The sequence below is a fragment of the Pelmatolapia mariae genome, linkage group LG9 (assembly GCF_036321145.2).
Source record: "Pelmatolapia mariae isolate MD_Pm_ZW linkage group LG9, Pm_UMD_F_2, whole genome shotgun sequence".
Lineage (NCBI taxonomy): Eukaryota > Metazoa > Chordata > Actinopteri > Cichliformes > Cichlidae > Pelmatolapia > Pelmatolapia mariae.
Window position 1 is genome coordinate 33,228,544 of NC_086235.1, and position 26,179 is coordinate 33,254,722.

Genomic DNA, 26,179 nt, shown 5'->3' on the forward strand with positions numbered 1-26,179 from the left:
AGTAAATTGACCAACAATGATCACAGGCTATCTGAGCATTGTTTCCATCCCTTTATGTGGCGTTCTTCTGATCACTGCTTTTCAGCAGGACAACATACCATAATCACAAAACTTAAAATATCTCAAACTGGGTTTTGGAACATGTCAATAAATTCTCTGTTGACAGTGTGGGAAAGTTGGAGCGATAAAGCTTTCATAAGCTTTTAATAAGATAATACTTTATTTATGTCATATTCTGAAATTCTAATAGTAGTAAAATAAAAAATTATCTCTGTCTGGCTGGCACTTTTTTTTTTACAAGATGTTGTCTTCATCTACCACCTCTAACTCCACCACCTCTGACCCCAAACATGTTGCCATGGAGACCTACTGGAGGGAAGTACACAGCATTGAGGAGGAGAAGGATGGGGAAGAAGAAGAGGAGGAAGATGAGAGAAAGAGTATGGATGGTATGTCAAACTGACAGCAGAGTCAGATGTCATCTTACTGTTCGGATCCTACTTGATTTGTTCCTTTTAGAGGTGGAGCTTGAGGAGGCGTGGCTGACAGATGCAGGGTTGGCTTCCCTGGTGACGGGCTTGCCATTGGCAGATGAGGTGCCACCGCCAGCTGAGGTGCTGCTGTCCACTTTGACACATCAACAAGCAACCACTGTGAGGAAGAGGCTGGATAACTATAACGAGACACTGAAGAAGAGAAACAGACAGCCAATCAGAGATGTCCGGGATATCTTCACTGAGGTCGGACACAAACATACAAACGCATTTTGCATTGTATACAAATGCAAAACAAATGTGCAACACAGATGTAGAGATATTTTATGAAATTGTATAGTCAACCATACAATAAATTATGTTTTAGAATATCACAGCAATTTAGATTATAGTCATTGTAAGAGGCTGTGTGTCTTAAAATAATTCCTGGGAAATGTAGGGGCAATAGAAAAAGGCTGTGATCTGCATTTTTTCCCCAACTTTTTGTTCCAGCCTGACGACCCAGCAGACAGATGTGTGTACCCCCACTCCCATCATGCTGAACCACCACCAAGTCGATACCACACCACCACCAAGACCATTCGCCGAAATACTTCCAGAGGTGCGTGTCTGCTCACCTATAAGTGATTCCTGTGGTCCTTTGCAGAGGGTGGTTCTTTATATATCTTTATGTATGCTAGATGCCACCCAGGTTAAAGGCTAAGGGTCCTTTAGGCATAGTCTTGATGCAGATGATTTATGGTTTTATGGTCCTTGGTACCTCTGATAGACACTGCACTGTTGTGTGTGGGTTTGGTCTATTTAGTCACATTTCTAAACAGTATGAATACAGAGCAACCTGAAGAATGTTAGGTTCATTAGGTTAAAAGTAGAATGGGAGGCAGAGCTTTCAGTTTTCAGGCCTCTCTTCTGTGGAACCAGCTTCCAGTTTGGATTCAGGAGACAGACACTATCTCTACTTTTAAGATTAGACTTAAAACTTTCCTTTTTGCTAAAGCATATAGTTAGGGCTGGATCAGGTGACCCTGAATCCTCCCTTAGTTATGCTGCACTAGGTGTAGGCTGCTGGTGGATTCCCATGATGCATTCAGTGTTTCTTCTTCAGTCACCTTTCTCACTCACTATGTGTTAATAGACCTCTCTGCATTGAATTATACTTATTATTAATCTCTGGCTCTATTCCACAACCAGTTGTGGCAGAAAGACACCTGATTGCAGCAAGAGACGTCTTGAAGCAGCCATCTTAGAAGCTGAGTGGCAGCAATATTTCACACTAGCCAAAGACCTACCCATTCACACTCTAACTGAAAAATGCAATATATATATATACATATATGTATATATATATGTATATATTATCTATTGTCCACCTGCCTCTTACTATGAGTTTTTATTTGGACTCTTAGGCCCTAATGCACAGTTCAGATAAAATAATTATTTACATTCATGTAAATAGATGTCAGAAACAAATGGACTCCTGTTCTTATCCTGTCATATAACTGAATATTTAGGAAGATCTCCTGAAAAACATCTTTTGTCTCACAGTTTCTTAATTACATGCAAATTTACAATAATGGATGACATTGCGTCAGAGTGTCTCTGAAAAATAACTGTAACTAATGTAACTAATTATAATTTCACTACTATTTCATTCAGTGCCTAGTCCCAACATGCAGAGTAGCTGCTTACACTTACTCCCACAGAGGTCACTTACATTAATAGTGCTGTGAAACACTTCAGAGACATTTGACTCCCTGGTATAATTCACACGTGAATTATAGCATGTAAGCTGGACAGGAAGAGTCATTTTATATATTGTATGATGTCGTCTAGCATGGAAACATGTCTGTTACTGTATAAAAAGCTGTCAAGAAAAATAGGACTACTCATTTTTTTGTATGTATATATTCTTTGTTTTCCTCAACAAATTTTATATTATTTATAAAAGAAGTTCCATAGTAAGTGGGACTCTACATTCATGCTTGCCACCAGGCAATTGAAACTTTCATTCAACTTTCATTGGATCAGGTGACTAAAGCATCCCTTAGTTATGCTGCTATTGCCACGGGCTTCTGGGGGACCTTCTATGATGCAGTGAACATTTTGTTTTTGTGTTCTGTTGTGTTTACATTTCACTTTTGCATGTCATTAACTTTTGTCTTCTCTCACATAGCATGTGTTCTGTCCTCGTCTTTCAATGCTCTCCTCTTCCTCACACGCCCCAGGTCGGTCGGTCACAGCAGATGGCTGTCTGTCACTAAGCCTGGTTGTTCTTGTTAAAAAAGAATCTTCCTTCTCACCATCTCTTCATCATCCTCGAGATGGCTGTTGTGTCAATGCACTATATAAATAACTCTAGCTGTGTGAATTGAACAGATCTGAAAAAGGCTTTAAATGATTTGCAATTTGCTATTTTTATGTGCTTTTGACATCCGAGCATCCCAGTGTTTTCGGAAACAGGATTCTATTTCTGCAAGAGATTTTGTTTGTTTTTTCTCTGCACCTGCTGAGAGCTGTATGCTTTGTGTTTTTTACAGTACGACCAACTCTACCCGTGTTGGCTGTTGAAGATCGACTACCGGAGCACCCCTCACCCCCCTCAAACACAGACTCTCTGCATCACGCAAACTCTCCAGGAAACAAATGCTCTCCGACACATGTCATCGACACAAATGTTCTGACACACACACATTCTCCAACACACGCTGACTCTCACAAATATACCTCTTCCCCTCCTCACACACACTCGCCCCCCGTCAGTCAATTGATGCAACCTGACTGGGTGCTGCGGGACTCTCCATACTCAGAGGGTGTGGCTGAGCACAAAAGGGGCAAGGCTTGTTGGGACTGTTTACGTTTCCATAGAGACAACAACAGTGAGCTGCAGGTGAGTTTGACCTGCTGCATACTGAGAGAGGTCTTCCAGTCAAATCTGATTGCTTAGAACACAGGAGGCTGCTAGCGGATGCAAAAAAGAGTGTGTGTGTGTGTGTGTGTGTGTGTGTGTGTGTGTGTGTGTGTGTGTGTGTGTGTGTGTGTGTGTGTGCAGTTTGCATCTATCTCTCCCTCTCAGGGTCTTAGCTGTGCAGGCGACCTGTCGTCACGTGACCTCACACAGCTGTGTTTCATCTCGCACATTGAGCTCACAACCTTCCTGATGACTCTGGGCATCCACACCAAACGCACACGTCCTCCACGCTGCAGGAACCGGGGTGTGTTTCTTTTTTACATAATGATTTGCATTCAGCTTCACAGCAAAGACTTTATAGCATTAAAATGGTAAAATGATTAACTTTACTTTCGCCAATGTAATTATGCATTTTTAACATAAACACAAAAAGTAACGTGGAACTAAAAAAGGTATATAACCAACAAAAAAAAAACAAAACAAGATCCAGATCCACATAACAAAGAACATCTCTCCAAACCATTTTTCCTGGATTTCCAAATAGTTGCTATTTTTGCAGTAGATGGTGTGTCATCATTTGTCTTACACCATGGCTCCTTATTGTTTGCAGACAATTTTCAGAGTGGATGCAGCAACATTACATTTCCAGTATAATCAGTGAGAGAGGCTACATCAGACATGAAACCGATGTGTAAGTGGTGTGCATCTACTCCACAAGCATAAAAATAAATAAGTTTACTGCTATTTTTATCTTTTTATGTAAGGTGTATGTATTTATTTTGCACACAGAAAAGGGTCATAAAGTCCCCTTACCCCCAACCAGTCGCAGCAGATGACTGCCCTCCCTGAACCTGGTTCTGCTGGAGGTTTCTTCCTGTTAAAACGGGGGGTTTTCTTCCCACTCTCACCAAAGTAGTTGCTCATAGGGGTCAAGCGACTGGGTTTTCCGTGTGTTCTCTGTATTATTGTAGGATCTTTATCTAACAATATAAAGTTCCTTGAGGCAACAGATGTTGTTATTTGGCCCTATATAAATAAAACTGAATTGAATTAAAATATTTGTGTTTTATTTTTTTATTTTATTTTATTTTTTTTTTTATTATTTTTTTTTAGAAAGAGGGGCAATACATATTAATGAACATTTTAATAAATGTAAATATGCCAGATTATAGCCTTGGGCTAATTTCCATCTGCAGACCCTCTGGCAGGTTGGTGTTAAACACAAGTTAGTAAAAACATACAGAGACACTATTTACAGGTCATGTGAAAAGGACAAAAACAGTCATCACATTATACTAGAACAAACAAATGACAAGAAGAGTGGACACAGAGGACAGTACAGATAACAATAACGGAAACACATCAATTATATTGCACAAACCCCAGTATTGCATATGCCCTGACTGTCGTGACATTGCGCTCACCCATTACACTAACAGTTGTTTCCCTTTTTGTAATACACTAACTCTTTTTTCCCGTCCAATATAAAGCATGATTATTAAACATGATCACATGTTTGTGTGTCCCTCAGCCGCCCTTTTAAGTGACTCTTAAAGATGGGTAGACTTGTACTTTCCCTCACTGACAGTGGAAGACTATTCCAGAAGCTCACTCCCTGGTATGACAGAGCATTCTGTGAAAAGGTGGTCCGCCTGAATGTCAGTTCACAATCACCTCTAACAGTGGCTCGAGTCAGTCGAGACCCGGCAACACTGCTAGACTTTTGTTTAATAAAATCACTCATTGGTGGAGGCGCCAGACCATGTATAACTTTGTATATTAGACAGGCAGATTTAAATAATTTGAAATTAGTAAAATTTAAAAACTTGTATTTATCTAAAATTTGACAATGGTGATATGAAAAAGGTTTTTTATCTAATATTTTCAATGCTCTTTTGTAGCATACTTCGATTGGCCCAATAGCAGCAGAGCTCATATAGGACCAACTTGTGATACAATATTCAATATGAGCCAGTATCATAGAATGCAGGAATGTAATCGCTGCTGTGTCTGTTAATGATGTGCGGATATGTCTAAAGTTCTGTATATTAACATTTACAGTTTTCACTACTTTTCTAATGTGTTTTTTAAAGGATAATTTAGAGTCTAGTAGCACTCCCAAATACTTAAATTCCTCAACATTAATTAATTCTTGTGCACCCAAGCAAACTTTTACTGCAGCCACGGTTGTTTTAGGTTTACTAAAAAACATTGATACGGTCTTTTTAAAATTAAGGCACAGGCATGAGTCATTCAGCCATTTTTGTAAATCATGTAATGCCAGTGAAAGCTGATGGGCTGCATCATCAGCAGTTTTGGCTTGCGTAAAAATTACCGTATCATCAGCATACATAATCAGCATACATTTATTATTGTGCTATCTACTGTACAATATAAAGCGCCTTGAGGCGACTTTTGTTGTGATTTGGCGCTATATAAATAAAATTGAATTGAATTGAATTGAATTGAATAATCGTGTCCACATTTTTGCACACATTAGGCAAGTCATTTACATAAAGTGAAAATAACAGGGGGCCTAGAATTGAACCCTGGGGGACACCTTGCGTACAGTAAAGATAGGGTGACTTGCTATTCTTTATTTGCACACATTGTTTTCTATCTGATAGATAAGACTCTATCCATTTAACAGTGTGATTACTAAAGTTAAATGTCGACAGTCTAGACAAGAGCTTAAGATGATTCACAGTGTCAAACGCACGCTTGAAATCAAGAAAAACAGCCGCAACACAACTGCTCTTGTCTAAGTAAGATTTCACTCTCTCAACAAAAACACAGACAGCCGTTTCAGTTGAATGAAGAGTGCGAAATCTGAATTGCATAGGGTGCAAACCCGGATTGGAGTCATTAAGATGTTTGATGATAGAATTAGCAACCCACTTTTCTGCTATCTTTGAGAAGATAGGGAGTATGCTAATAGGTCGATAATTAGCAGGGTCTGTTTTATCACCCGATTTATAAATTGGTGTAACTTTTGCCACCTTCCAACTCAGAGGAACGACTGCCTGCGTGATTGATAAATTAATAAGATGGGTCACAGGCACCAAAAGACAAGATTTATAATGCTTCAAGAAATTGGTATCAAATCCAAACTCATCCCTTGCTTTAGAACTTCTTAATTTAGAGATTATATTTTCTACTTCATTTTCTGTAATTTTCTGAATATTGAACTTTGAATCTGGAGAAGAAACATCCTCTTTGGTGTCGGTATTCCCAATATTTTGTTGAGGGTCATAAGAATTAGAAAATAATTGTGCAATTTCATTAATGGTACTTTGGAAAAAATCATTTAATTTAGTAGCTAGGCTAAGAGGCTCTGATACCAGTTCATTGGCAAATTTAAGTTCAAGGTCTGTATCAGTTTTTTATTTTTATTTATTTATTTTTCGCCTGTCCCGTTTGGTTCTTTTGCCATCAGAATTATTGTCTAAAGGCCAAGAAAGATGCCCAACGGATTTACTTTACCAAGTGGAAAGAGGTGGGGGGGACAAAACATACATATATATCAATCACCTGGATCACCTGTTGACAGAGAAAAAAAAGGAAGAGAAAACAAGCAAAAAAGAGAGCAATATAGTCAGTGATGGGAATAACGGCGTTACTAACGGCGTTACTTTTTTCAGTAACGAGTAATCTAACTAATTTATATTGCTATCGTTACAACGCCGTTACCGTTACTAACAAGAAAATGCGGTGCGGTCGCGTTACTATTTTTCAACAAACAGACGGTTGACGCTGTCTTCAGCTTACAGCATCTTATATCAGTTGCACGGAAGTAGCTGTAAGTAATCTGGGCATTACAGCTTTAAGCAGCTGTGCGCGCTCCCTCGGGCGGCAATCGCTATCTGGAAGACGATCGCTTTTTGGCACAACACCTGGAGCTAAGGGAGCAAAACAATCGCACGAGTGCTGCTGTTTGACTGAGGAAGAATAAAGTAGTTGTGGTAAGCCAATCACATGACCACTTCAAGATGACAAAGCAACAAGGTGATATATACCAGTTTTTAAATTGTGTTGATAGGTCACGTAAAACCAGAGTCATGATAAACAATATATACGCGTTTTTTTTCCTGAATAGTTTCGTCACGTTTACTGTCTAAGGACAGCGCAGCAAGCACTCTCTGCTTATGACAACCCCCCCCCCCCCCCCCCCCCCCCCAAAAAAAAACCCCAAAAAAAACAAAAAGAAAACCTGCCCCTTCGTGTTGGTGGGAAAATACAGCATGTCGACCAATCAAAAAATGATATGGCAACATGACATTAGGTTGTTTAGGAAGAGGGGGAAGTTTTAGGAGTGACGGCGAGAGAGAGAGAGAGAGAGAGAGCAGAAAAAGAGAGAGAGCGAGTTTTGAGATGTGAGAGATTTGTGACGTTTAGCGTGTTTGGAGTGTGTAGTTAATGTGTTGTCTTGTGTAGTTAGTGTGTAGTGTTGTGGATAGTTTTGTGTTGTGTGTCAGAACAATGAGGCGACTGCTGTCTCCAGGTAGAAACAGGAGTGATACACCTGCTGCTGTCAGACCTGCAGGTATCAGGCTGTGATGTTTTCCTTCATAGTGGACAGAAATATTTGGAGTGGCACAAATAATTTGTGTGGCATCTTATTGAATGCAGAACAGCTGATTGTTCTGTAAATAGTTTGAAATGGTTATTAAAAAAAAGGGGGTAAAAGGTAAATGGCTGCAAAAACCTTGTTGTTTGCATAACTTGTGCATAGGATTTTAAAATTGACAATTTATATTTGCATTTAAAGTTATGAAATATGATTCATTAAACATGTTTGTGGTTGTTACAGTAAAAAATATAACTTTTTTTCTACTTGAATTTTATGTTTTTTGTCTGATTTTAGATCAATTGTGTTGATACAGTATGTCAAAATGAAAACATAACTGTAAATTCAGACACGTGAGGTTGTGCTGAAAACAATGTTACCAAACAAGGCAAAGTAAATAGTTTTTAAAGGTGAAATGTAGAGGGAAAATCAAAAGTAGTTAAAAATGGCCAATTACACCCTGGACCCCAGAGGGTTAAACTTTTTTTTTTTAAGTAACGCAATAGTTACTTTTCAAGTTATTAATTACTTTTAGAATCTTGTAACTCAGTTACTAACTCAGTTACTTTTTTGAAGAAGTAACTAGTAACTATAATTAATTACATTTTCAAAGTAACTTGCCCAACACTGAATAATAAACAACATTATCGCGATAATCTATGTGTATATAACAGTAAATACTAAATATTGAATATTATTGTGCAGCATGTAAGATCGACAGCACACAGTGTGCTTTGAGGTAGCAGCCAAAAAGGGTGTAGTTTGTATCTGTGAGCACCCGTGTGTAAACCTGTGAGCGTGAGCGCGCTTGTATTCAAAAGGTTCCTTCATTTAATGATCTGCTAGAGCAGACCTTCCCAAAGTGTGGGGCCCGCCCCCTAGGGGGGGCGCAAAGCCATTGCAGGGGGGGCGCGACATGAAAAGGAAAAAACAAAACAAAACAAAAAAAACAAAACGCTTGGACACTGCTAGCATGGGGCGCATCCACAAACGCAAATCAGTTGATGAAGCATCGCTGAATATGTTTCCAAACTAACTTCATTCTAAGCCAAAGACTAGAAAATATGGTGAAGCATATCTTCCCTTTGGTTTCACCTGCACAAGTGCTGAGGTAGGTCTCCCCTGCAGAATTGGTTTTCCCTTCGTCGGGAGCACGCGCTGGGTTCTTCAAATCACGGACAAACAGTATCCCACATTCTTGATTTTTAGTTCACAAACACTTCTTGTAATGACTAACTACTCCTGACATTTTGGAGATGTTAGCTCTTTATACAGTAAAGTTACAGTGGGATACAAATAATATCAGGCTGATCCTGCCACGATTTGTTCCCCCGGTTCAAATCACGGGCAAACAACATCCAACAGTTGTTTATGTTTTTGAACCCATTTTCCAGAGGGATTGAAAAATGTATTGATAGCAATGTTGAATATTATTACACAGGAAAAAAAACAACTACATGTAAAATAATCACACCGTGACGCCTCTGCCTTTCTAAATGGAGGGACAGTAACTGCGTGTGTGTAAGCGTGTGAAACCTGCAGATAGTCAGATTAACAGTATTTTGTCTCTACCTGGTATTCTGCAATTCATCTCATGTAAACAATAACGTGTGCACAGCGTGACGTGAAAAAAGGCACATACCTTTGATGTTGCGTGATTTAAAAAAATCTCCGTTTTCGGTGATTTGAAACGCCGTTTATGTGTGGACGAAACAGCTGCGTTTTCAAAAATACCCGTGTAGGTGTGGACGTAGCATAAAAGAGTTAGTAGTTTATTTTCTTACTACCTGTAATTTATTGCAGATTACTTGTATTTGCTTAATTGTTTACTAAATGTTTGAGGTGTGAAATAAACCGCAATGGAGCAAAATATGGGTGTGTGTGGTTGGAGGATGTGCGCGTGCGTGCGTGTGCGCATGCGCGCGAGGGGGGGGGGGGCGCAAACATTTTTCTTATAAACAAAGGGGGGCCCAGCAAAAAAAGTTTGGGAACCACTGTGCTAGAGGGTGCGGGGAGCCATAGCCCCGTCCTCCAGGGCATGAAGCGGGTATGGAGGAGATCCAGGCTCCAGACATCCAGAGACCCCCAGAGCACAAGAGACCAAGGAAGACCAACAGAGGGGCAACCATGCCACTCTCCCAGAAAGAGCTGAGGAGAGCCCCAGATGAGGGGTCACCCAGCAGCCGCGGAGCTAGAAGCCAGAGGGGGTTGCAGTGATGTGCCCGTGAGCTCCGCCGGCATCCAGCTGTGCCAGAGTGGACCGAGCCCCAGGCCCAGAGGCCGAAGGCACTCCACTCCCCAAAGGGGCCCGACCGAGCCACAGGCGCCAGGCCCTGACAAGCAGCCACCGGGAGTGAGCCGGTGCATCCCCGGACACCAAGAACCACCAACGCACCGATGTCTGAGGGCGTCTGCCACTGGCAGGGGGAGTGGTGGGGGGAGATAGGCCTCCATACCTAGAAGGGTCTGAGATGTCCCTAGAGAGGTGGCGTCTGATACCCGACCTGACATATACAGTGGCTTGCAAAAGTATTCGGCCCCCTTGAACTTTCCCACATTTTGTCACATGACAGCCACAAACATGAATCAATTTTATTGGAATTCCACATGACAGACCAATACAAAGTGGTGTACACGTAAGAAATGGAACGAAAATCATACATGATTCCAAACATTTTCTACAAATAAATAACTGCAAAGTGGGGTGTGCGTAATTATTCAGCCCCCTGAGTCAATACTTTGTAGAACCACCTTTTGCTGCAATTCCAGCTGCCAGTCTTTTAGGGTATGTCTCTACCAGCTTTGCACATCTACAGACTGAAATCCTTGCCCATTCTTCTTTGCAAAACAGCTCCAGCTCAGTCAGATTAGATGGACAGCGTTTGTGAACAGCAGTTTTCAGATCTTGCCACAGATTCTCGATTGGATTTAGATCTGGACTTTGACTGGGCCATTCTAACACATGGATATGTTTTGTTTGAAACCATTCCATTGTTGCCCTGGCTTTATGTTTAGGGTCGTTGTCCTGCTGGAAGGTGAACCTCCGCCCCAGTCTCAAGTCTTTTGCAGACTCCAAGAGGTTTTCTTCCAAGATTGCCCTGTATTTGGCTCCATCCATCTTCCCATCAACTCTGACCAGCTTCCCTGTCCCTGCTGAAGAGAAGCACCCCCAGAGCATGATGCTGCCACCACCATATTTGACAGTGGGGATGGTGTGTTCAGGTTGATGTGCAGTGTTAGTTTCCGCCACACATAGCGTTTTGCATTTTGGCCAAAAAGTTCCATTTTGGTCTCATCTGACCAGAGCACCTTCTTCCACATGTTTGCTGTGTCCCCCACATGGCTTGTGGCAAACTGCAAACGGGACTTCTTATGGTTTTCTGTTAACAATGGCTTTCTTCTTGCCACTCTTCCATAAAGGCCAACTTTGTGCAGTGCACCACTAATAGTTGTCCTATGGACAGATTCCCCCACCTGAGCTGTAGATCTCTGCAGCTCGTCCAGAGTCACCATGGGCCTCTTGGCTGCATTTCTGATCAGCGCTCTCCTTGTTCGGCCTGTGAGTTTAGGTGGACGGCCTTGTCTTGGTAGGTTTACAGTTGTGCCATACTCCTTCCATTTCTGAATGATGGCTTGAACAGTGCTCCGTGGGATGTTCAAGGCTTGGGAAATCTTTTTGTAGCCTAAGCCTGCTTTAAATTTCTCAATAACTTTATCCCTGACCTGTCCGGTGTGTTCTTTGGACTTCATGGTGTTGTTGCTCCCAATATTCTCTTAGACAACCTCTGAGGCCGTCACAGGGCAGTTGTGGATCTGTTTTGCAAAGAAGAATGGGCAAGAATTTCAGTCTCTAGATGTGCAAAGCTGGTAGAGACATACCCTAAAAGACTGGCAGCTGTAATTGCAGCAAAAGGTGGTTCTACAAAGTATTGACTCAGGGGGCTGAATAATTACGCACACCCCACTTTGCAGTTATTTATTTGTAGAAAATGTTTGGAATCATGTATGATTTTTGTTCCACTTCTTACGTGTACACCACTTTGTATTGGTCTTTCACGTGGAATTCCAATAAAATTGATTCATGTTTGTGGCTGTAATGTGACAAAATGTGGGAAAGTTCAAGGGGGCCGAATACTTTTGCAAGCCACTGTAACGGGTATTAGTTTGGACAGACTTCCTCATTTAATGGCTTTTCTTTAGTTTCATGACTATTTACATTTTAAATTCTCACTGAAGGCATCAAAACTATGAATGAACACATACGGAATTATGTAGTAAACAAAAAAGTGTGAAATGACTCAAAACGTGTTTTATATTTTCGATTCTTCAAAATAGCCACCGTTTGCTTTGATTACTGCTTTGCACATTCTTGGCATTCTCTCGATGAGATTCATTAGGTCATCACCTGAAATGGTTTTCCAACAGTCTTGAAGGAATTCCCAGAGATGCTGACTGTGGAGGCCCGGCCATCTGGCACAGCACTCTGTTACTCTCTCTCTTGGTCAAATAGCCTTTACAGAGCCTGGAGGTGTGTTTGTGGTCATTGTCCTGTTAAAAAATAAATGATGGTCCAACTAACCGGATCGGATTGCCCAAACAAATTTCTGCTTGTTGCTTTTCCTTAGTAGTGGTTTCTTCTACTTTGAGGAATCTATAATATAAGATATATTTAGAGTTATTTATCAAATTTTTCTTTGCTGTATAACCCCATATATATTTCTTTATATATATCTACAATGTAGAAAGTAGTAAAAATATATAAAACATTGAATGAGAAGGAGTGTCCAAACTTTTGACTGGTAGTGTATTGTCATAGGTTTTTCTTGAAGAAGTGAATTTACCAAACTTAAACTTAAACTTTTCTCTCCCTTTTTTTTAAGATTTAGAGCTTACATCTTAATGCTTGCTGCTTGAAGCAGTATTGCTGTTCCTGTAGTATAAATGTAAAAGAAATGTTAATCTTAACAACAAATACTCCAGAATTTAGAGTTAGAGAAAGTACTCTAGGTGAAAGTATCTTATGAATGTACTAGAATAACATGAATGACTCTTACCATCTTATCTTCTGTCCACATGTAAAAAACAAATCTGGGTCATCTACATTTCTCTAAATTGACTACAACAAAACAGAATCATCCATCCTACTCCACTTATCCAAACATAATTTACATTTGTAAGCAACTTTTTCATATTAAATTGTGCAATAAATGTACCCTGAAATGTTTTACAACAAAGCTCATCTTCCCACTTACATGAAGCAGTACAGAATTATACCGCTCTGCGAGATTTAATGTAACTCCCACGCAAAGATGTGTGTAGAAAATGTGTTTTCTATATCAGGGGTTCTTAACCTTTTTTACCTCAGGGTCTAACGTTTCCACTACAAAGTGGCCCGGGGCCCGACACTTGTATTGAATAAATTGATGTTGCTTTTGGTTTTATATGTATTTAATAACTAAATCAAGTCTACATCATTTTAACGGCTAAAACCTTGTCAAATAAACATGATGATGACATGATGCAATCTAATAATCCCAAAGAACCTGTACATAAAACAAAATGCCAAACAGGCTAACTGTTGAGTCTGTGTTTCCACAGGCCCCACTAGTTTAGAGACTTATTCCTCATGAAGAACGAAAACAAGACAGAACATCTTCAACCGGTCTTTTACTCGCTAACGAGGGAGAGCTTGGTCTCCTCGCAGCTATTTATTCCCATGATAGTTACAGTTTACACAATACAACACAACACAAGCACCTCCCAACGTAATACCCCCCAATGGTTCTAAGACAAGGCACTGTGTGTGTGTGTGTGTGTGTGTGTGTGTGTGTGTGTGTGTGTGTGTGTGTGTGTGTGTGTGTGTGTGTGTGTGTGTGTGTTCTCCTGCTCACCAAAAGGATCATAAAAACAGGAAGCTTACAACACAAGAAACAGATCTTTCAGATAAGATGTATCTACAATAAAACCTCCCCCAGCACAGAGCGGCTGGAGAGGTGGTCAGGAACCTTTTAAACTGTACCTTTGCACAATAAGTGAAATTAGCCGACTGAATGAAACAAATGTACAAATATACAAATTTTCATGACCATTGATCAAGAAACAATAATCAAAAACTATTGATCATTGATCAATGACCATGAGTACAATCACAGCCTGAAAACTGAAGGCTCTGCCTCCCATTCTACTTTTAAATACTCTAGGAACAACAAGTAAGCCTGCAGTGTGAGAGCGAAGTGCTCTAATGGGTGATACGATACTACAAGGTCATTAAGATAAGATGGGCCTGATTATTTAAGACCTTGTATGTGAGGAGCAGGATTTTGAATTCAGTTCTGGATTTAACAGGAAGCCAGTGAAGGGAAGCCAATACAGGAGAAATATGCTCTCTCTTTCTAGTCCCTGTCAGTACTAATAAATGCATGAACTAGTTTTTCAGCATCTCTCTGAGACAGGATATTGTGCAATTGGATGAAAGCAGTCCTACATATTTGTTTAATTAAAATACATCAAAAATAATTATTGAAGGACATGTCCTGGTCAAAAATGACTCCAAGGTTCCTCACAGTGTTACTGGAGGCCAAGGTAATGCCATCCAGAGTAAGAATCTAGTTAGATACCATATTTCTAAGATTTTCATGGCCAAGTACAATAACCCAAGTTATTCATCCTAACTTGGAAGCCTGTGGAATTCCATAATTAACCTTAGTGTGTGAAGAGGACTCTCCATTTACATGAACTAGATAAGATAGATATGATACAAACCACTGCAGTGCAGTACCTGTAATACCTACAGTGTGCTCTAATCGCTCTAATAGGATATTATGGTCAACAGTATCGAACGCTGCACTGAGGTCTAGCAGGACAAGCACAGAGATGAGTCCACTGTCAGAGGCCATAAGAAGATCATTTGTAACCTTCACTAAAGCTGTTTCTGTGCTGTGATGAGCTCTGAAACCTGACTGAAACTCTTCAAATAAGCCATAAAGTTCTGTCTCTCCTTTTTGCACAGTCGAGGAGCGTATCAGGTCACATTTCACTGCGTGTTATATCTGTATAACCATGCACATGACAAATAAAGAATCTTGAATCATTGCTCTGCAGATGATCAGTTAGCTGTTTGACAGCTACTCTGAGATAAAAGGAACGTTGGAGATTGGCCTATAATTAGCTGGGTCAAGGGATGGCACATAGCGATTATTATAGATAGGTTGATCATATTTAAGATTGAAGCATTAATTAATGGCAGGAATTCTTTGCTCAGTCTTGTAGGAATGGGGTCTAAAAGACACGTTGATGGTTTGGAGGAAGACATTACTGAAATTAACTCAGAAAGATCAATTGGAGAAAAAGACTAAATGGTACTGAAAGCAGCGGTACATATTGTTACATCTGTGAGATGATCATGAGTAATTTTTTCTCTAATGGTTACAATTTTATTTATGAAGAAGTTCATGAAGTCATTACTACTTAACGTTAAAGGGATGGTTGGCTCAACAGAGCTCTGACTGTTTGTCAGCCTGGCTACAGTGCTGAAGAGAAACCTGGGGTTGTTCTTATTTTCTTCAATCAGTGATGAATAGTAAGATCTTCTAGCTTTACAGAGGGCTTTTTTACAGTGGCTTGCAAAAGTATTCGGCCCCCTTGAACTTTCCCACATTTTGTCACATGACAGCCACAAACATGAATCAATTTTATTGGAATTCCACGTGAAAGACCAATACAAAGTGGTGTACACGTGAGAAATGGAATGAAAATCATACATGATTCCAAACATTTTCTACAAATAAATAACTGCAAAGTGGGGTGTGCGTAATTATTCAGCCCCCTGAGTCAATACTTTGTAGAACCACCTTTTGCTGCAATTCCAGCTGCCAGTCTTTTAGGGTATGTCTCTACCAGCTTTGCACATCTACAGACTGAAATCCTTGCCCATTCTTCTTTGCAAAACAGCTCCAGCTCAGTCAGATTAGATGGACAGCGTTTGTGAACAGCAGTTTTCAGATCTTGCCACAGATTCTCGATTGGATTTAGATCTGGACTTTGACTGGGCCATTCTAACACATGGATATGTTTTGTTTGAAACCATTCCATTGTTGCCCTGGCTTTATGTTTAGGGTCGTTGTCCTGCTGGAAGGTGAACCTCCGCCCCAGTCTCAAGTCTTTTGCAGACTCCAAGAGGTTTTCTTCCAAGATTGCCCTGTATTTGGCTCCATCCATCTTCCCATCAACTCTGACCAGCTTCCCTGTCCCTGCTGAAGAGAAGCACCCCCAGAGCATGATGCTGCCACCACCATATTTGACAGTGGGGATGGTGTGTTCAGGTTGATGTGCAGTGTTAGTTTCCGCCACACATAGCGTTTTGCATTTTGGCCAAAAAGTTCCATTTTGGTCTCATCTGACCAGAGCACCTTCTTCCACATGTTTGCTGTGTCCCCCACATGGCTTGTGGCAAACTGCAAACGGGACTTCTTATGGTTTTCTGTTAACAATGGCTTTCTTCTTGCCACTCTTCCATAAAGGCCAACTTTGTGCAGTGCACCACTAATAGTTGTCCTATGGACAGATTCCCCCACCTGAGCTGTAGATCTCTGCAGCTCGTCCAGAGTCACCATGGGCCTCTTGGCTGCATTTCTGATCAGCGCTCTCCTTGTTCGGCCTGTGAGTTTAGGTGGACGGCCTTGTCTTGGTAGGTTTACAGTTGTGCCATACTCCTTCCATTTCTGAATGATGGCTTGAACAGTGCTCCGTGGGATGTTCAAGGCTTGGGAAATCTTTTTGTAGCCTAAGCCTGCTTTACATTTCTCAATAACTTTATCCCTGACCTGTCCGGTGTGTTCTTTGGACTTCATGGTGTTGTTGCTCCCAATATTCTCTTAGACAACCTCTGAGGCCGTCACAGAGCAGTTGTGGATCTGTTTTGCAAAGAAGAATGGGCAAGAATTTCAGTCTCTAGATGTGCAAAGCTGGTAGAGACATACCCTAAAAGACTGGCAGCTGTAATTGCAGCAAAAGGTGGTTCTACAAAGTATTGACTCAGGGGGCTGAATAATTACGCACACCCCACTTTTCAGTTATTTATTTGTAGAAAATGTTTGGAATCATGTATGATTTTTGTTCCATTTCTCACGTGTACATCACTTTGTATTGGTCTGTCATGTGGAATTCCAATAAAATTGATTCATGTTTGTGGCTGTAATGTGACAAAATGTGGGAAAGTTCAAGGGGGCCGAATACTTTTGCAAGCCACTGTATAAAGCACCAAACGATTTCTCCACGCTAAATGAGGATCTTCTAAATTTGGGATTCCTTTTCTTCTCCAGCTTAAGAGTTATCTACTTTAGGCTACGTGTTTGAGAATTATACCAGGAGGTCAAGTACTTCTGATTTGAGGCTCTCTTTTTCACAGGAGCTACAGTATCCAGAGTCGTACATAGTGAAAAGTTAAAACTATTAACAAGATAATCGACCTCTGTTGGAGTAGCCTTCAGGTACCTGCTCTTCTCTCTTCTGGTACAGGGTATTGAAGATGATAAAAGTGGGTGAATTATATTCTTAAACCTAATTACAGCACTTTCAAAAAGACATCTACTTTGATGAAATCTATTTCCCACTAAACAAGAGAGGGTTTTCAGGAAACACTGTTTCAGTTTCAATTCAATTCAGTTTTATTTATACAATGCCAAATTACAAGAACAGTTGCCTCAAGGCACTTTATTTTGTAAGGTAGACCCTACAATAATACATACAGAGAAAAGCCCAACAATCACATGACTGTCTATGGGCAATAACTTTGATGACAGCGGGAAGGAAAAACTCTGTTTTAACAGAAAGAAACCTCCAGCAGAACGGTTTAATGGAGAACGATTAAAAACACTGTCCTCACTGCTGGATCATAAAAAATATTTATAACAATGTTCTGTAATTATTAAGTTTATTTAAACATTAATTAACACTTGGAACACAAAACCTTAAAAACTGCTTGTTCCAGTATTGAATCAGGTTGGATGGACACATCTGGAAAACAAGAAACAGCTGAAATGAATAAAATGCACTGATGCAAAAGAAGGTAAACCTAAACAGAAGACATGAGTTAAATGACTTTCAAAATAAGACAGGAAGCAAGGTAGCAGGAAATGACTAAAGAGAAGCAAACAAGCAGACATTACAGAGATTAAGATAACCTCTACTATAGTAATTAAAAATGTAAAATTAACAATGAAGAGAAATTTTAAAAAAAATCTCAAAAACAGGAAAACTCAGAATAAACCAACAAAACCCAGAGACCAATTTCTGATAAACACAAAGACTTCTTAATGTAAGATGTCCTTAATACCTTTATAAAGATCAGTACTTTGCCTTCCACCCTAGGCAAACCACTAAACCAATAAGGTATGCATTTTAATACCCCAGAGCGCCACAAGATGGGAGATCATGTCGTACTTCAACATTAGGAAGTAAATTCAAGATTGGTGTACCTCTGTGCATCTCAGAAACTCTGCCTCTGTAAGATGCTTGTTTGTATGCCCAATCATAGTACTGACCTGTTAACCTAATTAGTTGCAAAATGTTTGTCCAGCTATATCTTTTTCGTTCCACCACTGCCCCGTTTCAACTGTTAGTATTCACCTCCTTCCTAATTTTGTATTTTTTTCCTGTTTGTTACACATTTGTTTCAGATCATCAAACAGTTTTCAATATTAGACAAAGATAACTCGAGTATATATAAGATTGACTGGTTGTGCAATTCTTGGCAGCAAGAACTGCAATCAAAAATCTGTCATAACTGCTCATGATTTTTTTCACCTCTGTGGATGAAATGTTTTTTATTCTGTTTTTTATTCTTGGTATGATGTTCTCTTTGTGAAATGCTATGTTACACAAACATTCCAAAGACTTCAACTTTTCTCAGATATTTTCTCAAATTTTTTGGAGATCATCAAGATGTAGTAAATTTGAGACAAGCCTTTGTATTATTTTTGGTGAGCAGTTATTTTCATCTTAGAACTTTTCCATAGATGCCATTTTACCTGATCTTTCTTATTGGTGAATCATGAACGCGCATCTTAAGTGAGGCAAGTGAGGCCTGCGTTTCTGTAGATCTTGTTCTGTTTTGTTTTTTGTGACCTTCTGGATGAGTGATTGGTTGCACTTGGACTAATTCTGGTAGGCCACTCACTCCCGGGAAGGTTCACTATGTTGTTATTATGTTTTTAAACAGGACCAGGTAGGTTTGGATTAAAATTAGTTTGAGCTGAAACCTGCAAATGTGACTATATGCAAAAACACAGAAGAAATCCAGAAGACTCAAACACTTTCATAGCACTGTGTGTCTCATTACAATGGTTTAACTGTTTATGCATAATAATTTTGATAATCATCCAGAACCCACAACAGTTTTGCCCTTTACGGCTACCTTATGAGTATGTTTTCACAGTAAACTCATGTTGGGCTAGCCCATAGCAGTTTAGCCTTTTTGGGCCCCAAAAAACGTGGGCAGCCCATTGTGGGTTTGCCATAGGAAAACCCATACTGGTCCCCTTTTGGGTTAGCCCATTAAGGCCCCACAGTAGTTTGATCCCAAGAGGTCCCCTGATTGTCATGGTTTTCAATGGGCAACCCACAGTGGGATTGCTCACCGTGGGTGTGGTTTGCCCAACATGGAACCCAAAGAGCAAAACTGCCGTTGGCTCTATGTAGGCACAATTAACTTGGGACTGGATGGGATAAGCGATAAGGGCAGACCTGAAACTATTTTGCTGCTGAAAAAGCTCCATTAGTAAAACCCTGTACTAAAGGATGTATAAATTGTCTCTCAGAACACTCACTGTATGATTGTTTGTGTCCTCCTGTCCATTAGACAGTGGTGTGTTTGGCGTTCCTCTGAACACGCTGTTGGAGAAAGACAGGAAGAAGTTTCCTGGGGTCAAAGTTCCTGTCGTGTTCCAGAAGGTGAAGAACCTGTCCTTCTCTATGTCTAATGAAGTTTCAGACAGGGGATAGATTGCTGGCTTCATTACTCTAAACTTGTGATACTATAGTTTAAGGCACAATCATAATCTTATGTGTGCCTTTGGGCAGTTCAGGAGCAAAAGTGGATTACCAGTTGGTTGGAGTTCGATTCTTCAAGTGTCCTTGAGCAAAATATTGAACCCCAAGCTGAAGCATCTATTTGCGTGCATGATGTAAAATGTTTAATGCTTATACTAAACAGTGCTCAGAGTAGATAAGTGCTGTATAAGTATGAGTCCATTAGCATATGATCTTGGTGACCTAAAGTAGTTGTTTAACTAACAGCTAGTAAAGTTAGTTTACCTTTGTTTACATCTTATTTAGAAATTTTGTGAAAATAAACAAACAACAGTAACCAGTCACACCCTCCTTTATGTGTGTGTATGCATGCAGTTGTTGTGTATCTTAGAGCAAACAGGCCTGTTGACTGAGGGGATTCTCAGAGTACCAGCATCAGCTGCTAGAGTCAAGGTAACACACACACAAAAATACACTGCTGTTTATTTCCATACAGAATAGCTGTTGCCACTCAGACAATAGTGCCTCATCAGCAGTGGAGTAGGAGGAGAAGTGGAAATCGGAAGTACTGTACTATTATATTATAAAAACTGTGGTAAAAGCTGACAAGCCAGCTGTGGTGCAGCGACACAACACACCATGTAACAAAAATGGGGAGGTGTGCGACCTGCAGAAACGTTCAACTTTGGCACACTATACCATTCATGAGGCACGTCATGCACTGCAAGTCTACCTGCAAAAAGTGTCTGTTGTTGGTTGAAGGGAGTGTCAAAAACATGTGGTACAACCAGTCTGTGGGCTACTATCCATTATGGTTTGAAGAGCAAAGTTATAACATACAACAAGCTGAAGTGAAACCAAGTGTGAAAGATTACCACTGCAGCCAGTCTGTAATTTTTATCTTTGATTATCTTTCCACATCTCTTTCATTCACAGTGAACTGCCTGCCACTCCCTTCCCTGTTCCGTCACATTTGTCAACCAATCAACATTTGAACAATGCATAGGTTCTCTGCCTTCAGCAATGCATAGTTAGGATGTTGGATGACTATGTGGAGGTGCATCATCATGGGAAAAGCAAGATCAACATTCCCAGATCCTCAAACATGAACCTTAACCTAGCTCTAACCTATAACCCAAAAGCTGTTCTGAACCCAACACTAGTCCTAGTTTTTAGGTGACAAACGAATGGTTACTTTCTACATCAAATTGTTTTTCTCTTTAGATGATGCTTTAACATAGCATAGTAGTAAGGTCCTAAAGGGTTTGCCAACACAGCAGCTAAGTGGTGTTTGTTTCTAGATTTTGAGATGGTCTAAACTCAACATTGGTCCTCACAAAAGATGGACACACACTCTGACACACTTTAAAATGACTTTTTACATTCTGGATAACTGAGTATGTCTGCCTGTGTGTATCTATGTCTGTGTGTGTGTAATACCTACCTGTTTTTGTCTGATTCTCTGTCTGTGTGTCTTTCTCCCTACTGTCTCTCTGTCCACCTTTCCCTCTCTGTTTGCTTGCAGTGCCTTCGTAGAGAATTAGACAGGTGCTATGAGGGATTTGACTGGTCTGCGCTGAGACAGGTGGACGCTTCCAGTCTGTTGAAGCTTTTCATCAGAGAGCTGCCAACCCCTCTGCTGACACACACACACCTGTCCACCTACCGCTCTGTACTGAGTATGTGTGCACACATACAAACACACATTTTCATCATTTAAATGTGTTTGCATTACATGAAGTGTTTCTGTGTGTCCCTGCAGGTATCCCCTCTGAGCTCCATCAGATTCAGGCCCTGCAGCTGCTGACGTTGCTTCTTCCAGAAGCCAACAGAGAAATTCTGAGAGTAAAGCTTCACCCAGACATTGTCTACACACACAAATGAGACACACACAGAGTTCCACACAAACACAAGTGAGAGAGAATTGGGCAAACAGTGAGAAGCAGAGAGAGGGCCATCAGTATACATATGTCACAGCCTAAGAGAGCATGGGACAGCACGTTATAGGGAATCTTTTAGTTTTACAAAAAATTTTATATTATTAAGATAGATAGATAGATAGATAGATAGATAGATAGATAGATAGATAGATAGATAGATAGATAGATAGATAGATAGATAGATAGATAGATAGATAGATAGATAGATAGATAGATAGATAGATAGATGACTCCAGCAGATCCCAGATCTCTGTCCAGATGAGTGCAGTCCTAGGAACAGCTAAGACAATGCGCAGGGCCTTCAAGCTCCCAGGCCTCATGCAGAAGACCTGAGCTTGACGGATAGACCGCCCGCAGATGCAAGAGGGAAATCGTCTTTGGAGCTTCAGATCGCGGGGGTTCTTCTCTCCCAATCTAGGTCCCCCACGCTACCCAAACCTACACACACAAACACAGACACACACTATATTGCCAAAAGTATTCACTCACTCATCAAATCATTGAGTTCAGGTGTTCCAATCACCTCCTTGGTCATAGGTGAATAAAGTCAAGCACCTATGCATGCAGACTGCTTCTACAAACACTTGTAGAGGAAAAGGGCTCTCAAGAGGTCAGTGAATTCTAGCGCACGATCTGATATCGTCGTGTTGGTGTTGTTCCCAGATCATCATGAAAATGTTGTTCCAGGATCAACATTGCAAGTGACCAATCGGAATGTTGTGACGTCATACTTTTGCGACTTCGGGAAAAACTGCCGTAAAACAAAAAACTGTACTTAAGCTGCGAGAAACCGCCTCTGTCTGCCGATCAACGGACCCTGACCCTAACCCTAACCCTTTAATAAACGGTAAGCAGAATTGATATTGTCCTTGCAACATTGGAATTTCATAAATGCAGGAATGGCTTGGCGCGCAAAAGAATAACGTCACAACAATGTGATTGGTCACTTGCAATGTTGATCCTGGAACAACATTTTCATGATGATCTGGGAACAACACCAACACGACGATATCAGATCATCCATTCTAGCATGGTACCATGATCAGATGCCACCTGTGCCAACAAGCCCAGTCATAAAATTTACTTACTGCTAAAGTGTTCATTTTGACAGCAGATTTAGATTAGGTATATCCCTAGTCTTTTCACTAAAATATAATTTAGTTTTAGTCCAGATTTAGCCACCTAATTTTTTTTTTTCGTCTTGTTTTAGTTGAGTATATATCTTTAGATTATAGTAGACTAAATCTGAAGTTGATTTAGGTCACCAAATTTTAAAGTGTCATAGTGTTGGTACAAGTGAGAGTTGCTCTACACGTCTCCATATGTCCACAATTCTCTTCCTCCAAAACATTGACATTTTGTCACATTTTCATGAGAAACAGGGTGCATGGGTGTTAGCTGAACCCCTGTCTCTATCCCTGTTTGTCAGTGGCAGATCAAATGTGCATGTCTAACCTTACTGCACAAGATTATTACTTTTGGCTCACTTCCTGCCTTGTCTCAGAAGAAACATTTTCATCTCGTTTTTATTCGTGGACGAACGTTTCAATGCCTTTCATTCATTTTTATTCAGTTATTGTCTTGTTTTTGCTAGAAAAAAAGTTTGTTGATGAAAAATATAATAAAAATTAGTCAACAAAATTAATACTGCTACTAAATATTCCATAGTCAACTGTGCAGGGTCAATGGATGCTGAGGGACGTTGCCAATTTTCTAGTGAATCACTGCAGAGCTACAGTGATTGTTATGGTTTTCTGTTATGAATATATTATGGATTTATGAGATTTGTAAATCATTGCATTCTGGACCAAAGTGCAGGACTCACAGACGGAAAGTTAACTTAAGGCGTAGCTTTATTCGCCGGGAAAAACAACTCATCAAAGAAGAGAACTTCACAAAACAAAACAAAACAAAACCCCTAACGTAAAACCTAAACTAAACTGACACTGAAAACTAGATACTAGGAAACACGGCTCGAAACATGACGGGAGAAAACACAGTACAAAGACAGTGTTAACCATCCAACAACAAGCAAGGGTAGGCTGAGGACTAAAATACACAGGTAGGATCACGAGAGGATTAGGAAACAGGAAGAAACACAGCTGGGACAAATCAGACATGATGCGACGAAGGAAGGCAAAACTAGATACACTGGGGTAGGAGACAGACTATCAAAATAAAACAGGAAATACGCCACACACACACAGACACGGACTCAGAGACACGAGCTTAACATCACAATAATACTGACACAGTACAGAGGGAACATAAGGACAGGGCCTAGACAGGAGACATGACTGACTGGGGAACAAGAGAATAAACATGAAGACCTAGAAATCACAAAGCCAGAAGAACTAGAGATCTAGAAATACAAAACAGAAACCAAAACCCTAATAGTCATGAACCCTGATGAAATCAAAAAGAAAAGTACAAAACCTAAAACACTGGGTCACCAACCCAGGACCATGACAGACTTTTTTTTTTAGAAATCACACATAGTTGCAGGAAAGTCTGTTTTTTGTGGTTCCAGGCTCTGCTGGTCTTCCTCCGTAAGGTGGTCTCTCATCAGGATCAGAACCGTATGTCTCTGTGGAATGTGTCCATGGTGATGGCACCCAACCTGTTCCGTCGTCACCATGGAAACAAGCGCTCAATTGCTAAACGAGATGAGATGGAGGAGGCAGTGGGTGGAGCTCAGCTGATTCGGCTGATGATCATTCACCAGGACTTGCTTTGGACCGTAAGTTTCCGGACACACCTGCACAGTCTCGGTGCCCCTAACCCCCGATGACGTCACTTCTCGTTCTCTTTGATAGGTCCCCAAGTTTCTACTGTCTCAGGTGAGACAGATGAACCAGGTGTCCATTCAGAAACAGCTTGGCCTGAGCTGGACCAGTAGACTGTTGAGGAAGAAGAATGACAAGAATGAAAGAGATCAGGTGAGACAGAGACCAGGGCCAAGGAAGACAGAGACTAGGACCTGGAAAGACCAAGAACTGCATGAGATGGGCACCAAAACAAGGTGAGACAGAGAACAGATAAGAAGAGAGAGAAATCAGGTATGATACAGGTCAAGAACAAAGGAGATAGAGTCCAGAATCAACTAAGGCAAAAACAAGGTTAGTCAAAGACCACAGGCATGCGGGACAGAGACCGGGTTCAGCGTGCTTTCTGTTTGTGTCTCTGCAGATCACAGAGCTGTGTGAAGGTGTAATCAGAGTTCATGCTCCTCTACACACCAAGATTTCCATGGTGATACAACTTGAGGAACAGACAACAGCCAAGGACATAACATCCCGCTTCGAGTGTGAGAACAGGTGACAAAATCTCTCTCACACACATAGATGCACATTTATCCGGCTTTTGTGAAGATCCATACCGTGGTCCCCACCTGTTCCCACACTGAAGGAAAATCTGACTTTTATTTACCATCCCTGTCTTTCTCCTTCTGTCTTTGTTTTTCTCTGATCAGTCCAGTTCAACATCTGTATGAAGTTGGAGGAAACATCTGTGAGTCACATTATAACATCATGATAAACACCTGACGGACTGGATGTTAAATATTAAAGCTGTCTCTCTGCCTGTCTCTCAGGTGAGCGTCGTCTTCATCCTGACTGTGTTTTGTTGGATGTTTACAGAGTTAATCCCCACTGTGATTGGCTAATTAAACCCTGACAACCTGTCTCAGAACCTGTTTCAAGTGTCTCACCACCTCTCTCATTAATGCCTCCCCACCGGTCAACACATGCACTACCACCTGTCTCATTGCCCTCACTCCACGTCTCAGCTCATGTTTTTTGCTGTCACAAAAACACTGGCACCAGCCTCATCACATTTGTGACAATCTCTCCCACAAGTGGATCCAAACTTCCCTTTATCATGAACCACTTCCTTTGTTCATACAGCAGCTGTTGGCATGACATCACAGTAACATTGTCATTTATCGAACAATTGTTCAGTCTGTTTTTTTATCTTTCTGAATTTGGTTTGTCCTGGCAGATTAGTTAAATCTTCTCCTGCTCTGGTCTTTATTTACTGCTGTTGTTTCTGTACATCAGAACAAATGTGTTTATTAATGATGCTCATATTTTATTTTATTCTATTCTGTACAGTTGTATACTGTATTTATTCTTATTTTATTTTATTCTAATTTTTGCTTCATAACTTTTGCACTGTCCACTTCCTGCTGTGACAAAACAAATTTCCCACATGTGGGACTAATAAAGGTTATCTTATCTTATCT

The 26,179-nt window shown here is 40.5% G+C and overlaps 1 protein-coding gene across 1 annotated transcript; it reads left to right on the forward strand.

Moving 5' to 3' along the window:
* The first annotated feature begins 301 nt into the window (after window positions 1–301).
* Window positions 302–25,611, forward strand: arhgap28 (Rho GTPase activating protein 28). The gene is made up of 15 exons (XM_063483248.1): window positions 302–449; window positions 520–740; window positions 987–1,095; window positions 3,032–3,106; window positions 3,236–3,381; window positions 3,544–3,706; window positions 19,827–19,918; window positions 20,372–20,449; window positions 21,522–21,675; window positions 21,759–21,841; window positions 24,467–24,676; window positions 24,753–24,875; window positions 25,126–25,253; window positions 25,409–25,446; window positions 25,529–25,611. Exons 1-15 carry the CDS (start codon window positions 302–304, stop codon window positions 25,609–25,611), a joined length of 1,851 nt encoding a protein of 616 aa, XP_063339318.1.
* The last annotated feature ends 568 nt before the right edge of the window (window positions 25,612–26,179 follow it).